The following is a 17,687-nucleotide window of genomic DNA, read 5'->3' as shown; positions in this document are numbered from 1 at the left end:
TAGATTGTCGGGCTCAACGGGTAGTGATCAATGGCTCCATGTCTAGTTGGCAGCCGGTATCAAGTGGAGTGCCCCAAGGGTCGGTCCTTGGGCCAGTTTTGTTCAGTATCTTCATAAATGATCTGGAGGATGGTGTGGATTGCACCCTCAGCAAGTTTGCAGATGACACTAAACTGGGAGGAGAGGTAGATATGCTGGAGGGTAGGGATAGGATACAGAGGGACCTAGACAAATGAGAGGATTGGGCCAAAAGAAATCTGATGAGGTTCAACAAGGACAAGTGCAGAGTCCTGCACTTAGGACGGAAGAATCCCATGCACTGCTACAGACTAGGGACCGAATGGCTCGGCAGTAGTTCTGCAGAAAAGGACCGAGGGGTGACAGTGGACGAGAAGCTGGATATGAGTCAACAGTGTGCCCTTGTTGCCAAGAAGGCCAATGGCATTTTGGGATGTATATGTAGGGGCATTGCCAGCAGATCGAGGGTCGTGACTATTCCCCTCTATTCGACACTGGTGCGGCCTCATCTGGAGTACTGTGTCCAGTTTTGGGCCCCACACTGCAAGAAGGATGTAGAAAAATTGGAAAACATCCAACGGAGGGCAACAAAAATGATTAGGGGACTGGAACACATGACTTATGAGGAGAGGCTGAGGGAAGTGGGATTGTTTAGTCTGCGGAAGAGAGGAATGAGGGGGGATTTGATAGCTGCTTTCAACTACCTGAAAGGGGGTTCCAAAGAGGATGGATCTAGACTGTTCTCAGTGGTAGCAGAGGACAGAACAAGGAGTAATGGTCTCAAGTTGCAGTGGGGGAGGTTTAGGTTGGATATTAGGAAAATCTTTTTCACTAGGAGAGTGGTGAAACACTGGAATGGGTTACCTAGGGAGGTGGTGGAATCTCCTTCCTTTGACGTTTTTAAGGTCAGGCTTGACAAAGCCCTGGCTGGGATGATTTAGTTGGGGATTGGTCCTGCTTTGAGCAGGGGGTTAGACTAGATGACCTCCTGAGGTCCCTTCCAAACCTGCTATTCTTTGATTCTAATTGTATGCCAGGAAGACAGAACCTCACTGATGGGACTCTGAACATTTCTGAAGGTTTTCTTCACAAGAGGAAGAAACACAATTAAAAAAAAAACACTTAAGATTCTGGAGCACAATTCTGCAGCAGAGAGACAGACTAGGCAGCAAGTTCCTTAGCCGCATGATTCATGCAATAGGCCCTGATCATGACATTTTAACATAAAAAAGCAAGCTAACAGCTAGAATTACCTTTCCTTTCTCTTGGATCCTTTTCTGTACCTCTGAGACTGGTACATCAACATAGATCACCAAATGAGGTGGCAGAAATTCACAGATACTGATGCCCTTGACTTCATTATAATGATCAACACCTAAAAAACAAAAATAGAGCAGGGAATTCCTTAAATAGAAATACATAACCATCTGTATTCACCATATATGTAATGAAGCTCAAGAACATACAGAAAAGAAACGATTTGATTTTGATCACCATCATCCCATCCACCAGGTAAATGATCAACACAGCCTCTTGAAAGGATTCTGTTAGCATTTGTAACTGCATTTCATTTTCAGAAGAGTCTGTCTGCCCAGTAGAAGTGTTTATGAAGTCTTACCTCTCTGCAAAGATTTCAGCTGGAATACACATTTCAGGTTGGGTTTTTATCCCAAGCAAGGGGATTTAGCAAATTTAAAGCTGAAATAGCCTTATAGAAATAGAAAATAAGCAACAAACAACATTATAGGGTAGTTTACTTCCGACTTAAATGTCGCCAGATTCACTGAGGTCAATGTTATTAACAGGAAGTGCCTCAGCCCAACAAGCCACAAATCCCAGTTCCCTTTAATTATTTTGCATTAGCCATTTTGCCCCCTAACCCTCCCTCCTTTCATGAACTTGCAGAAAGGTGACCCTTCCCCCAACCTGCACAGGTAGGTTCTTATATAAACAGCAGAGGGCACTGGCAGAGGCAGCTGTAGAGACTGCCTGAAGGCTGCAGGCTGCTACTTCCAATAGCCACAGTATGAGGAAAGCTGCACCCACTGACAACATGGCAGCGGGGCAAAGCGGGTTCTAGGGAGTCTAGGGAAGAAACGGAGGAATAACCACGTCACGTCACTTCACTTCACAAAAACCCCATCCTATCCCATCTCAAAGAAATCTGAGGGGAAGTGTGAGAGGCACATCTGCCCTCCCACAACACACCTCCCCACCCCCGCCAACAGGGACGTCTCGGAGGAAGGGAAATGTTGTCAGGGTGCCCAACACCTGAGTGCACTGAGCTGTGAGCTCAGTGTTCCCTCCCACTACAGTCCGTGGAGCCCCGACTCTCTACTGCAGTGGTTCTCAACTTATTACACATTGTTGGCTGCAGATGCAGCCCACAATTTGTTACTCAGGCCACAGAGGCCAGCTGGCTACCCTGGACCCTGGAGCTTGCAGGGCCGGGCAGCTGCCTCAACCCCAACCCAGCTGTGCTGGGCAGTGGGACAGCCCGGCCCACTCTGCGCCAGGCAGCCGGGAACCTGGCGGACCCCAGCACGCGGGCCGGCCTTCAGCACACACCTGAGCTGGGTCACAACTTTGAGCTAATTGGGCGGCATGCAGTCCACGGGCAGCGGGTTGAGAACTGCTGCTCTAGTGCTACTTTCCCAACAGCTCTGTGCTCTCCCATTGGGAAAGAAGTTAGACCGGGTGGTGATTACCCAGGTTAAGCACCTGATCTAGCTTAGTCCACGTGTAAGCATTCCCACAATGAAGCCATACTATGCCCTCAGACTTTCTACACTTGCCCTTGCAGGTCTAGGGGCATAGCCCAGGGTTCTTTGTGCAGAGAAGCTTTAGGGTTCTTCCCCAGGCCATTGTGGGAGAATCTGTACTTTGCAAAGAACTGTTGGAAGGCATGGGAGAACTATCTACACTTGAATGATCTTGCCTGCATCCTCACAGCAAAATTGATGGATTCCAGCCAGAGTTAAAGTGGAACCTGGGCTCTAACGCACAGCCACAGTCAAGTAAATTAGCCTGGGCTTAAAGCACCTCCAAACCTGTTTTTTTTCCTGTGTGGATGGTTGGGTGGAGGATGACTAGTTAAAACCCAGATTCAGCCTGCAGTAAAAAAAGACCCTCTGGGTATGTGTACACTGCAGTTAAACACCCGCGGCTGGCCTGGGTCAGCTGACTCGGGCTTATGGGGCTCAGGCTATAGCACTGTTTAACTGCACTGCAGACGTTCAGGCTCGGGCTGGAGTCTGGGCCCCTCTCCCTTCACTCAAACCATGACCAAGGTCTTAGGGCACAACCAGAAATAACCATCCATGAACAGATTTCTATGCCAATCTTTTCTTCTGTAGTAGATTTTTCAACTGTAGCCCAGAATGCCTCCATTAAATTCATCTTTAGTGCCGTTCCAATAAAGTCAGTGGAAATTAAGGGTGAATTTGGCTACATATATTTTATTGTGTTCTATCTAAACCAAATAGTTGGAGATATTTCCAGTTTTGCAAGTTGATCTTTAGCACCATTGATACCGGTCTTTACTGGGATGTCCATATTTATGGTTAGTACAGTATTTCTTGTTTAAGGAGATCAGTATTGCTGGATGTTTCTTAACAGATTAGTTGCTTCCTATAAAAGAAGATTTATGCACAAGGGTGTGTTCCTAAACAAGATATTATTGTTCTAAGCTCCTGAGCATGATCAACATGAGTCATTAGAGCAACACAGTGGGTTGTAACTAACTTTCTATTATAAGCCTTATTTTGACACACATCTTTCTTCACAAAATTCCTCCAAACAAATCCATTCAGCATGAAATTTCTCCTCTATGGTTGTGACACTAAGCACCACTTTATTCACACCCTACACGCTATTGTAATAATCTTTGTACATAATATGCCTTGTGTATTACCATTTTGTATCATGTATGTACATGGTGGGTATTAAGAGATATGGACACATGCAGGAATAACTAAAATATTTAAGACAGGTATGTAAGGGGAGTTGTTAAACGGGTCAATCCTAAGCAAAGGAACATGTGTTCCTCCTCAATTTTACGTATAAGCAGCAAACAGACATCAAACTAATGAGGGATGGAAGCAAACTTCACACTAGCAAGTGGGGGAGAAGACAACATGGCATCTACACCAAGCAGGAGAGAGAAGCTTGGTCTCAAAGAAGTCATTTCAAAGATTTACTGGTCTATAAAGACGGGGGGCTGAATCTCAAGTGGTAAGCAACTAAGTCAACTGATCGCATGCAACATTACTGTAGTGTAAGTGTACAAAGTAAGGTCTTCTCTCAAAGCAAATGCCACACTAGTGATTAATATCACTGTGGGTATGTCTACACTATGAAATTAGGTCGATTTTAAAGCAGTCGATTGCATATGTCCACACTAAGCGCATTAAGTCGGCGGAGTGCATCCTCACTACTGTGGCTAGCATTGACTTACAGAGCGGTGCACTGTTGGTAGCTATCCCACAGTTCCCGCAGTCTGTGTCACCCACTGGAATTCTGGGTTAAGCTCCCAATGCCTGATGGGGCAAAAACATTGTCACGGGTGGTTTTGGGTACATGTAGTCAGTCACCCCCTCCCTCCATGAAAGCAACAGCAGACAATTGTTTCGTACCTTTTTTCCTGGTTTACCCATGCAGATGCCATACCACAGCAAGCATGGAGCTCACTCAGCTCACCGTCACCGCTGCTGTTGTGGGCAAGTCTACTGTGGGGGGCTGCTGTGATCCAAGTAGCCAATGCAATCATTGACGTTCTGTTATCAAGGGTAATGACTCTGGGAAATGTGTGGGCCTTTTTAGATTGTAGGTGCATCATATTCCTGTCCTTTGTCACTGGTGAAGACGTCTTGCAGCCATACATTCCAGTCCAGTCAGCGCTGTAAACACCACATAGCACTTCTGTGGTTGACACATGTAACGGCTCCAGGGCTCTTGCTCTTTTGCCTTGTCCGAGGTACCTTGCCCTTCCAGGACCTCCAAGCATTCGACACAGAAACACCTGCAGCAGCTGGCATTGCTACACAGCAGCAGCTCCTGGGTGCCTTCGCAGCAGACGGTGCAGTAGGACTGCTAGCCGTCCTCGTCCATGGTGTACGGCTCCACCGCTTCCGCTGGAACTCTGCTCTCCTGCAACTCTGCAGCAGACGGTGCAGTAGGACTGGTAGCCATCCTTGTTGGACATGTAGCTTGACCGGGGGTTCTGGGAACGTCTTCCCTGCCCGGCTCCTAGCAACCTCCAGGGCATGGTGTATGGCTCCATCGCTTCCGCTGTAACTCTACTCTCCTGCGAGCTGGAGGCTTCTGCCTCAGGCTGCTCTCCCAGCTAGCAGCACCGAGCAGTCGCACCTACCCCAGCCTACCCCTTGCTCCCATGGCTCATGAAGCCTGGACAGTAGTAAGGAGCAGTTCAACTGTAGGCTGAGCAAGTGCAGAATGGTGGTAGAAAGTGCCTTTGGACATTTAAAGCTCGCTGGCGCTGATGGTCAGATCTGAGCACAATCAACATTCCCATTGTTATTGCTGCTTGCTGTGTGCTCCATAATATCTGTGAGAGTAAGGGGGAAATGTTTATGGCGGGGTGGGAGGTTGAGGCAATTCGCCTGCCTGCTGAATACGCGCAGCCAGACACAGGGGGATTAGAAGAGCACAGCAAGGTACACTGCACATCAGAGAGACGTTGAAAAACAGTTTCATGACGGGCCAGGCTTCGGTGTGACAGTTTGTGTGTTTCTCCTTGATACAAACCCACCCCCTTTGTTGATTTTAATTCCCTGTAAGCCAACCACCCTCCCCGCTTCGAAATAAAGAAACTATTGTTTTGAAACCATGCATTCTTTCTTTATTACTTAAAAAAAAAGAAGAGATAATGGACAAGGTAGCCCAGGTGGGGCTTGGAAGGAGGGAAGGACAAGGCCACATTGCTTACTGTAGCCACACTGAAAATCAAACTTTTTGAATGAAAGCCATCTGTTGCTTGGGCCATCCTCTGGAGTGGAGTGGCGTGGCTGGGTGCCCAGAGCCTCCACCCCCCACGTTCTTGGGCGTCTGGGTGAGGAGGCTATGGAACATGGGGAGGAGGGTAGGCAGTTATACAGTTGATGCAGTGAGGGTCTGTGCTCTTGTTGGCTTTCCTGCAGCTCCAACAGACACTTCATGTCCATTTGCTCCCCCAACAGACGCTTCATCATGTCCGTTTGCTTCCCCATTAACGTCAGCATCGCATCCTGCCTCCGCTCTTCGCGCTCACTTAATTCTTTCCTGGCCTCTGCCACTGAATGCCTCCATGCATTAAGCTGTGCCCTATCAGTGCGGGAGGACTGCATGAGCTCGGAAAACATGTCATCGTGAATGCAGTTTTTTCACCTTCTAATCTGCGATAACCTCAGGGATGGAGATGATGGGGGGAGTGTAGAAACATTCTACGATTCTGGGGGGACTGCATGGTCACCTGTGCTGCTGAGTTCGCCACACTGACCAAACAGGAAATTAAATTCAAAAGTTCCCGGGGCTTTTCCTGTGTGCCTGGTTAGTGTATCAGAGTTCAAAGTGCTGTCCAGGGTGGTCACAATGGAGCACTCTGGGATAGCTCCTGGAGGCCAATACCGTCGATTTGTGTCTGCACTACCCCAAGTTTGACCCAGCAAGGTTGATTTTATTTCTACTCCCCTCATCAGGGAGGAGTACAGGAGTTGATTTTAAGATCCTTTTAGGTCGACAGAACGGGGTTGGTTGTATGGACGCAGCCATTTTTAAAATCGACCTAATGCGGCTAAATTTGACCTAACCCCGTAGTGTAGACCAGGGCTATTAAATTTATATATTAACACTACAGAAGGAATTATAGATACTCATTAATATTATGTTTTAAAGCATTGGTTGAACAAAGGAAGCAACAGTTCCCACCCGGACAACAAAGGAAGCAACAGTTCCCACCCGGACAGGAGGGAATGTTACAGCTATTTAAATTAAGTCAGGTCTGCCCAGAAACAATGGAAGCTGCATTTATATAGAGATCAGCAGGGGGATAGGACACTCATAGGATGGGAAAAAGAAAAGGAGGACTTGTGGCACCTTAGAGACTAACAAATTTATTTGAGCATAAGCTTTCGTGAGCTACAGCTCACTTCATCGGATGGGAAAAGAACCCTGAGTATTATCATGCCTCTTGAAACAAAGTCATTGAATGTTTGGTGATATAAGCAAGGACTGAAGCCATCTTTGGCATCCATCACTAGACAGATACAAGGAAATATAGCTCTTACAAGCTGAGAAAGATGGGTCTTTCAACTCTCACTAAATATGAAAAACAGTAAGGCACTGATTCAAACACAGCTATTTAAGTATATAGAGCAGCGTTTCTCAAACGCGTTCCTGACCAAAAAGGGGATTGCCAGCCTATTGTGGGGGGTCACTTGTTGCCACCCTTACTTCTGTGCTACCTTCAGAGGTGGGCAGCGAGAGATCGGTGGCTGCTGGCTGGGCACCCAGCTCTGAAGGCAGTGCCACCGCCAGCAGCGGAGCAGAAGGGTGGCAATACCATATCAATACCACTCTCCACTCTGCCTTCAGAGCTGGACGGCCAAAGAGTAGCTGCTGCTGGCCAGACACCCAACTCTGAAGGCAGTGCTGCCACCAGCAGCAGTGCAGAAGTAAAGGCGGCATATTGAACAGCTGCCAGGGTCTACGACGGATGCTCTGTCCCCCTCAAACTTGAAGAGTTATTCATTGCTGTGAGTAAAACATTCACAGTAAGTTCCCCCCCTCGAAAGTTTCTCACACTCACACACACACACACACACACACACACACCAGAATACATTCCGTGCCTCCCTGTTTGAGTGCCTCTGGTCTAGTACACAGACACTTTGGGGTGTGACCTGCACGCATGAGAACTATGATAGCAAAATATTGTGAGGCACTCAACATTACAGGTAAGAGGTGGAGTACTGAGGCCTCATCTGGAGTACTGTGTCCAGTTTTGGGCCCCACACTTCAAGAAGGATGTGGATAAATTGGAGAGAGTCCAGCGAAGGGCAACAAAAATGATTAGGGGACTGGAACACATGAGTTATGAGGAGAGGCTGAGGGAGCTGGGATTGTTTAGCCTGCAGAAGAGAAGAATGAGGGGGGATTTGATAGCTGCTTTCAACTACCTGAAAGGGGGTTCCAAAGAGGATGGCTCTAGACTGTTCTCAATGGTAGCAGATGACAGAACGAGGAGTAATGGTCTCAAGTTGCAGTGGGGGAGGTTTAGATCGGATATTAGGAAAAACTTTTTCACTAAGAGGGTGGTGAAACACTGGAATGCGTTACCTAGGGAGGTGGTAGAATCTCCTTCCTTAGAGGTTTTTAAGGTCAGGCTTGACAAAGCCCTGGCTGGGATGATTTAACTGGGAATTGGTCCTGCTTTGAGCAGGGGGTTGGACTAGATGACCTTCTGGGGTCCCTTCCAACCCTGATATTCTATGATTCTATGACAACTCTGCACTGGTCTGGACTGCATCCCACAATATGACAGTGGTCTCTTACAACAGGTGATTTTGTTTTTAACTAAATCCGACATGAATGAGACAAGACATTTGAAACATACAGGGTAAGACAGACAAGGGGTTTTCACTTTCCGAAACATCACTTCAGAAACAAATTCCACACTGGTTTAAACAAATTCCAAACTGTACTTGATAAAAACAACCATGCAATAAGAACTGATTTTGGGGAAGGTTTGATGCTTCATTTCAGAGTCATTTCTACAGACTTCTGAATCTTTCAGTAGCCCAGGAGCTCCGCCTTGGAGCTTCTAAGGACCATTCTCAGCTAGTAGGAAATACTCCTACATGGCTCAAGAAGCTGCCTCACTCCTCATAGACTCAAACAAACTTGAAAACCAGAAGGGACCATCATGATCATCTAGTCTGACCTCCTGCACATTGTAGGCCAAGGAACCTCACCCACCCACTCCTGTAATAGACCCCTAACCTCTGGCTGAGTTACTGAAGTCCTCAAATCATGATTTAAAGACTTCAAGTGACAGAGAATTCACCATTTACATTACCTCCAAGTGACCCATGCTCCATAGGAAGGCGAAAGCCCCTCAGGGTCTCTGCCAATCTGACCCAGGGGAAAATTCCTTCCCGACCCAAAACATGGCAATCAGTTAGACCCTGAGCATGTGGGATAAACCCACCACACACATCTGGGAAAGAATTCTCTGTAGTAACTCAGAGCCCTCCCCATCTAGTGTCCCATCACCAGCCGCTGGAGATATTTACTGTTAGCAGTCACAGATTGCCTACAATGAGCATGTATGCAGTTTCATCATACCATTCCCTCCATACACTGATCAAGCTCAGTCTTGACACCAGTTAGGTTTTTTGCCCTCACTGCTCCCCTTGAAAGGCTGTTCCAGAACTTGACTCCTCTGATGTTGAGAAACCATCTAATTTCAAGACTAAACTTGTTAATGGCCAGTTTATAGCCATTTGTTCTTGCGTCCACATTGGTGCTTAACTTAAATAACTCCTCTCCCTCCCTAGCTTTTATCCCTCTGATGTATTTACAGAGAGCAATCATATCTCCCCTCAGCCTTCGTTTGGTTAGGCTAAACAAACCAAGCTCTAAGTCTCCTCTAATAAGGCAGGTTTTCCAGTCCTCAGATCATCCTAGTAGCCTTTTCTGTACCTGTTCCAGTCTGAATTCATCTTTCTTACACACAATATTACAGCTGAAGTCTCACTAGTGTCTTGTATAATGTTACTGATAGTTCCCTGTCTCTACTCATAATAGCACACCTGATGCATCCTAGCACTGCATTAGCCTTTTTCACAGCTGAATCACATTGGTGGCTCATAGTCACCCTGTGATCAACCACTACATCCAGGTCTCTCTCCTCTTCAGTCACTTCCAACTGATAAATCCCCCATTTTATAGCAAAAATTCTTCTTGTTAGTTCAACTTCTGAGTTGAAGCATCTCAATAATTCTATCAGGAGCAGGGAAGGCAGGCACCAAATGCAGCATGGTCAAGTGCACCTAGCAGAGAGCTGGGAGCCAGAAACTCCTGAGTTTTATTCCCAGCTGTGCGACAGTGTGGATTTAATAATCATAGAATCATAGAATATCAGGGTTGGAAGGGACCCCAGAAGGTCATCTAGTCCAACCCCCTGCTCAAAGCAGGACCAATTCCCAGTTAAATCATCCCAGCCAGGGCTTTGTCAAGCCTGACCTTAAAAACCTCTAAGGAAGGAGATTCTACCACCTCCCTAGGTAACGCATTCCAGTGTTTCACCACCCTCTTAGTGAAAAAGTTTTTCCTAATATCCGATCTAAACCTCCCCCACTGCAACTTGAGACCATTACTCCTCGTTCTGTCATCTGCTACCATTGAGAACAGTCTAGAGCCATCCTCTTTGGAACCCCCTTTTAATATTGCATTGTATCTTTCTCCTGCCTGCTGATCACCAAGTTAGCTCTTTCTCCTAATCTACCCCTTTCCCTTTCAGATTTACTCAGGGACTATTTCCATAACAATAGGTTATGATTTCATGAAAGAAAAAAAAAGTAGGGTATCACTGAATCCAGGCAAGACTAAGGGAATAACCACAGCAGAACTGTCCCCTATATGCACTCAGATGTTGTGATAAGAAGTGTGAAAGGAAACATAGAAGAACATCACACCACAGATTAAGAGGCTTGGGTAATCATTAAAAGACTGTAGAAGCAACTTCATTTGATTTGTTAAGAATACCTTTAAACACTCTCACAAGATGGCTTGCCCTTTAAGTGGAATTGGGCATAGCTCGAATCAGCTGGCGTTATGTGGCCAGAGATCAGGTAAATAGCTTGAAGATCACCTGGTCCTCATAAGAGGCAGCAAAAGCACAATTAGGGGGAGAGTTGCAAGGAACAGGAGAGCTTCTGCAGATGTTCCCGAATCAGGGAAAAGAACATAATTGATAGGAAGAACTTGTGTTCAACCATTTTAATGTTAAAGAAATAAAACTGAAGCACTGAACAAAAGGGACTGGAATCCTGCAGCTAGAGAGTTCCTTGGCGTACAGGTCAGTAGCATGGCCCACTGGCTAAATGACACCTTCAGACATTAAGGATTCAGACTTGCTGCCTTTCCATCTGTTTACATGGCCACCATATTCCTCACAGACAGTGTTACAAATTAAGTTTCTTTTTGCAGATAGGAACTTACATCTTTTGTGGATATAGCCTTGTTGAAACATCGCCTCCATGAACACAAAGTCGCTGTAGACGGAGCGTTCCATCACTACACCTTGTCCTATGATTACAAACAGGTTCTAATCATGAAAGGCTCAATAAAACTACGCTGCAACAACATGTCAAGTCATATCTATTAGATAATAAGCAACAGTCAGGCTCTTGTGATTACATCATCTTGGAACACACTCTTCTCTAACCAAGTTAACATACCAAAAGAGTAAAGATTTCACCCCTCAACATAATACCAGGCATAGTTCAAACGAACATACATCTCTAACACTACTGAACATACGTATTGATCGATTCTATTAAGGTTTTTATACCACACCTATCACCATGATATCCAAATGCCTTCCAGTGATGCAATAAGCAATACATCATGAGGAGACCCACATCTGAAATGCAGTTTGTTAAAGTGAAGGCAAGGATATTATTGTTCCTCCTTATAGGAAAGTGCTCTCGTATCTCAAATACGCAAAGGGCACTTAGATACATGTATTTAGCAGGTGAAAGATGGCTGAGTTAATGCTGCTGCTGGAACCTTATAGTTAGGGTAAAAAAGTGGCTATAGAAATAGCAACTTCTTACCTAACCAATCCATTCCTTACTTCTTACCTAACCAATCCATTCGCTTACTTTACACTGATTACAGTAAGATTGTTAATTTTTATCTATGTTAATGAGGCAAATCTGATACAGCGACTGAAAAGGGAGACAGAATCTGTATTCTTGCTGATGTGTGAGCCAGAAACACCACAGCTTAACTTTCAGGTTCCAGGTCAAGCTTGCAGGACTGGATGTTAGAAAAATCACTTTTTTTGCCCCCTAAGCTTCCAGATCAATTCTGCTTAGTCACAGAGTGGCCACAGGTATGGGGCCTTACAAGACAATGTGCATTTTTATCCTGCAAGATGACTATACAATTTGAGTTATGTATTTTTCGACTTTGATTTTAACTGTGCCACCTTAATTATTATATTCAAAAAGCCACATTAACATTTCTAAGTGCAGTTTCCTCTGGAAAATTCTGCCAAGCTGACCTGACAGATTACCAATGTAACTCTGCCCTCCCTCTGAAAGAACTAATGAAGCTCACCATCACAGTGTGATGCCTTTTAGACAGGTATAATCAAAAACAACATAGAAAAACATTATTCAGAATATACATTAACAATAGAACTGTTATTTTGTTTTTTAATAATTCGGAAGGTTTCTCATTTTTGAACACTACTTTATAAAAAGGACTATTCAAAAAACTAATGGAATAACGAGATTTTATATTTTAAAATACAGCTATGGGGGGTAGCCAAACTGTTAAAGGCAGCTTAATCATTTTAACAACTCTAGAACCCAAATTCACCAATTAATTTTGAAACCAAACTTAACCTGTAGACAGGAGGAGCTCCAGTGCGTCAGAATACTGTAAAACACGGTTACTGTACAACCAGGCTTGTAGGCGATATGAATTTCCATCAGGACATTTAGGATCATTGTAAAATTTCTCTAGACTACAATGGCCATTAAATTTCTCATCAAGTAGTGTTCCATCTCCTGTGACCCTGTCCAAATAATGGGCATCTGCTTCTGGGAAATACTGCATACCTGAGACAAAGAGGAATCAAGATCATAAAATTGTTTGGTTTAAACTGGACATTTCCTATTCATTTTAGTTATTTTTAAAACTGTAGTTTAAAGTGAAATTATTTTATTTACAAGCATGCATAACTCATCTCCACAAGTTCTGAGCAAAATATTACTATACAATGTTCTCCAATGAATTTCACCATGCCATCATGATTAGAGATGCACAACCAAGTTAAAAACTATATCTTTCAATTTCTTCTTCCTTCTTCAAAATGGCCTCTAAACTGTTGTTCTGAGCAGCCACTTCCCTCTCCAAAGTTCTTATAACCCCACTCTGTTGCTGCAAGAACATTTTTACTGCAGTGTAACCTAGGACAACCTACTGAGAAAACTCCCACTAACTTCATTAGGGTCAGGATTTCTTCCATCAACACCCCTACAACTGCCCACACATTTGGAAAACGTGACATCCAGAAATCCCAGTTTGCTATATATTTGGTATTCTCGTTGCTGGTCAAACCACTACATTAACTATGGCAGCAAAGAATTATTTGAGCCACCCCAAATCACTGATACTTGATGAATCAGTGCCTTTGCTTGTACAAGGATTGCAATAATGTGTTATGTTCCATAAAAAGAATCAGCCATACCTAGCTTTTCTGCTATTTGTTGTGCAAGTTTGCCCTTCCCAGAAGATAAATTGCCATCCACAGTAAAGATTTTGCTGTATTTATTGAACTTTTTAGTAGATCTCTCTCCCAGCATATAAGCCAACCAGCCATACCGCAACTTCTGCTGAGAGCTCACGTGAATTTTTGCCTGCAAGAAAACAACCACCAAACTAATGAATTCAAGTTGTTGATTTTAACATAATATTTATATTAATACAATGACCTAGAGGCCCCAATCAGGATCAATGCCTACATTAGTATGTATAGCGCCTAACACAATTCAAGGCATCATTGGAGAGTTTACAGTTTTAGGACCTGACCTTGTAATCAGATCCATGAGAGTACAACCATGTGCCCTGCAGATCTGATTGTAGAATCAGGATCTATGAAATGATTAAATTTGTTTAACTGTAGCGTAACCCAGGAAGTGAAGAAAATAGTATTTAATAGAAATAACGAATGATTTAAAGTGATTCAATATGTTACCACAAAATAGAACTTGGCCAGAAGGATTGATATCCCTGGTCTAAAAAGTGCCAAAGATCTTTAATGACTTATTTTAAGGGACAATTAATTCACTAATAATTTTATACATATCTATGTCCACTACTCAGTTTAAGGCCAGAAGAGACCATCCTGATCATCTTGACGGATCTTCTGCTTACCAGACCATAGAATCTCACACAGTAATTTCTGCATCTGTTGAGCCAGAGCATATATTTCAGAAATATATACAAATTTGTTTTAAAGATTTCAAGCAACAGAGAAACCACCACATCCCTAGATAAGCTGTTCTAATGGTCAATTTGCTCCCAATTTCTACTCCAAAATTGTCAAGCTCCAACTTCCAACCATTGGATCACCTTATGTGCCTTTTTCTGCTAGATTAAAGGGCCATCTATTAACAAAAATTGCTTCTCCGTGTTCATACCAGCAGAAAATGATCAAGTCACCTCTTGACCTTCCTTTGGCTAAACTAAATACAATGAGAGACTAAGGAAACTCAATCTAAGGCAGGGTTCCAGATCTCTAATGATTCTTGGAGTGCTTGTTGAACCCATTCCAATCTTTCCAATTCCCTTTTGAAGTGTGGACATCAAGACTGGACACAGCATTCTAGTAATGCTCTCATTGGTACTACATACAGAGGTAATACCTAGAGCCATGGAAATCTATGGGTATCCACTTTATATCTGTGGACCATTTCTGTGGATAACAGCACGGATGTGAATACAAATTTTGTATCCGCGCAGGGCTCTGACGGTAAGAGCCGGGCAAGCAGTTAGGAGGAACTGCGGCAAAGGGACACTAGTTGGGTGGGCTGCTTGAGCCCCATGCCCAGGGCAGGTGGAGCGGTCTGCCGTGGGTCCCCACAGCTCCCCGCCCGGCAATTACTGTGGCCGGGCTGTGACTCAGAGTCCCCCCTCCCCACCGCCGGAGCAGGGAGAGCTGTGCTAGCAGCTGTGGGGAATCTGGGTTCCTCCACCTGCCCTGGGTGGAGGAGATGGGGGGCAGGGACATTGGGTGGCGGAGGGTCCGCAACTCTGCGTGGGCTCCCTACAGCTGCCCGCAGCTCTCCCCGACCGGGCTCCGGCTGGGGGATGCCTGGGAGCCTCAGCCCAGCCCCCAGTGTTGAGCCCTGCAAATCCGCAGATATCCGCAAAAATTATTTGCGGATAGCAGATTGGATGCGGATACACATTTGTGTATCCGCGCAGGGCTCTAGTAATACCAATTCCATATTCCCACTTGCTATTCCCCTGTTTATATATCAAAGGATCATCTTTACCAAGCTACAGAACATCACTGGGAGCTCTTGTTCAATTGGTTATCTACCATGACCCATAAGTACTTTTCAGAATCAATGCATTCCAGGATACAGTACCCTTTATCTTGTAAGTGTGACTTATACTTTTTGTTTCTAGTGGTCAAACACTTCATATGACTGTTCTAAAACATGTGTTCTTCAATTGATCCCTTTTCCAATGAATCTAGATTACTCTGTATAACTGACCCAGTCCCCATCATTATTTACCACTCGACCAATAAGAACAACATCTGCAAACTTTACCAACAATGATTTTAAATTTCTCCCAGGCCACTAACAAAAGCTTCAGCGGGACCTGCTAAAAATACCTCCACTGGATGATGATTCCCCACATACAATTATTTTGTGATTGGTCAGTTAACCAGTTTCCAATCCACGTAACATGAGCTACATTGCTATGCTAGTGCTATGTAAGCGATCATATTCTATGCAACAGCATGTCCACTTTTAGAGATTTACAATTAAACTGAAGGGATCAGCCTGCACAGTCTCATAATGTCCATTCTGAACAGCTTTTTCCCCCTATAGAGGTAAGCAAAACATCACTAGTTTTTTCATCATCATCAAAAAGAATCGGCAAGAAGATTGTGTATTTAGACTGGTAAAAATGAACAACATTTTTGCAAGACTGAGCTCTTAAATGTAGAGTTCAGGCTACTCTCAAACAATAAAGAAAATAAACAGCGCTTTACTAATCTATAGTAGCCTCCACCCAAAGCTTTCTAAGTGCCTTCTAAATATGGGTGAATCAAGCCTCAAGTCTTTGGAAGAGTACTGTAGTAGTGTATCAGGGACTCCATTGTCCAGAAAAAAAAATGTGCTGGAGTGCTGAAATAACTTGTGAAAGGAAACCTGTGTCAGAACAAAGAGCAGAATGCCGATTTTCTGACTCCCAGCCCTGTGCCTTAATAACAAAACCATTCTTCCTGTCCAAGTGATCTGCCAATGATTACGTGTAACATGTAGCCAAATTGTTAGAAAACACAAGGAATGTCTTCAGATTTGTAATGAATTCCAGGTTAGAATATGAATTAAGTTCACCTAGATGTGTGCGTGCATAGATATATATACATAAATAAAATGTGGCTACCAAACATGAATTTTATAAAGAATCTTCATGTCACGTTTTTCACTCTGAACCCTTGCAAAAGGTCGAGTTGCATCACTTCTGTGGTATCCCGTCACTTGTGACAGCAAGATGCAGTACCGATCCAGTACTTCTCCCCAGGATTATTACTAAACACAGCTTGAGGTAACATTTGAAGGCTACAAGAAGTCATAGAATTTAAGGCCGAACGGACTAGTCCCACTTCCTGTAGATCACAGATCACCACCATGACCTAGCCCCTGCACATTAAACCCAGCCACCAAAATGAGACCTAAGCATTACAGGCTACACTAGACTATTACGTGCCACAGGCGGAGCGCAGCAGGGACCAAGCTGCACCAGTGCCCGAGGCCCCCCTCAATGGCAGGAATTTCTCCCCAGATGATCCTAGCAAGCGACCCACACCCCACGCTGCAGCGGAAGGTGGGAACCCGCCAAGGCCTCTGCCAGTCTCTCCTGGGGGAAACTCCCCCCCGCCCCGCAGGGGGATCGGTCAGACCCTGAGCACGGGAGCTGGCCCCGGCCTGCCAGGCGCTGCACAGCGCCCAGTCCCCCGGCCAGGGTCCGCCCTAGGGCGCGGAAGGCCACAAGCCCGCCGCTCCGTTCGGCCAGCGGGAGGCCGCCTCACCACTCGCAGGGCGCCGAGCCCCGGGCGGCCCCGAACGGCCGCAGCCCCCGGGCGGGCGAGCTTCCCCAGCCGCAAGGACATCGCGGACCCAGCACAGCAGCGGGAGGACGCCCTTCCGCTGAGACCGACACGACGCCACCAGCAGAAGGACCCTCAAGGGGGGCCTAACCGGCTGCCCGCGCGGAGATGACGTCAGAGGACCCGGTGCATAGGTAACTGCGGCGAGCGCCTGAGTGGAGAGGGCGAGTTGGGGCGAGGCGCCTGCTCTCAGTCCCCCCTCTGCTTGGTTCCTCTCTCCTGAGCGGCCCCTCGCCGCCACGGGGAGTGCCCCGTTCGGCCGGGCGTGGGGAGCTCCGGGCCCCACGGCGCCACCCGGGAGCCCGTGCCCGAGCATGGCCCCTCTCTGCGGGCTGGAAGGGTGACCCAGGCCCTCAGAGGCCCAGGTTCAAGTCCCTGCTTTGCCACAGACTCCCCCTGTGACCTCGGCCAAAGCACCAGTCTCTCTGTGCCTCAGTTTCCCCAAGTGCCCCGTGGGGACAGCGGCATTGTTGCCCTGCCTCATGGGGGGAGGGAATGATTCAAAAGCAGGGAGGGCTCAGCT

At 45.7% G+C, this 17,687-nt stretch overlaps 1 protein-coding gene across 5 annotated transcripts in view; it reads right to left on the bottom strand.

Annotated features, from left to right (window-relative positions):
• The window catches only part of NDUFA10 (NADH:ubiquinone oxidoreductase subunit A10), an 82,236-nt gene extending 64,985 nt beyond the window's left edge, over nt 1–17,251 (bottom strand). Inside the window, exons 1-5 of one of the 5 annotated variants that reach the window (XM_073306825.1) lie at nt 17,087–17,251; nt 13,502–13,670; nt 12,654–12,869; nt 11,239–11,325; nt 1,272–1,393 (exon numbers count right to left, since the gene is read on the bottom strand). In XM_073306825.1, coding sequence (XP_073162926.1) covers nt 1,272–1,393; nt 11,239–11,325; nt 12,654–12,869; nt 13,502–13,670; nt 17,087–17,167 — 675 coding nt within the window. In that variant the 5' untranslated portion in view covers nt 17,168–17,251. Of the gene's footprint in view, nt 1–1,271; nt 1,394–11,238; nt 11,326–12,653; nt 12,870–13,501; nt 13,671–16,440; nt 17,053–17,086 lie in introns of those variants that run through there. The other 4 variants (XM_073306822.1, XM_073306824.1, XM_073306821.1 and 1 more) reach the window with 4 other exon arrangements.
• Between the last annotated feature and the right edge of the window lie 436 nt (nt 17,252–17,687).

This window comes from Lepidochelys kempii, chromosome 11, assembly GCF_965140265.1.
Source record: "Lepidochelys kempii isolate rLepKem1 chromosome 11, rLepKem1.hap2, whole genome shotgun sequence".
Classification (NCBI taxonomy): domain Eukaryota; kingdom Metazoa; phylum Chordata; order Testudines; family Cheloniidae; genus Lepidochelys; species Lepidochelys kempii.
Note: the sequence above shows the minus strand (reverse complement) of the source record. Positions and strands in the feature narration are given on the sequence as shown.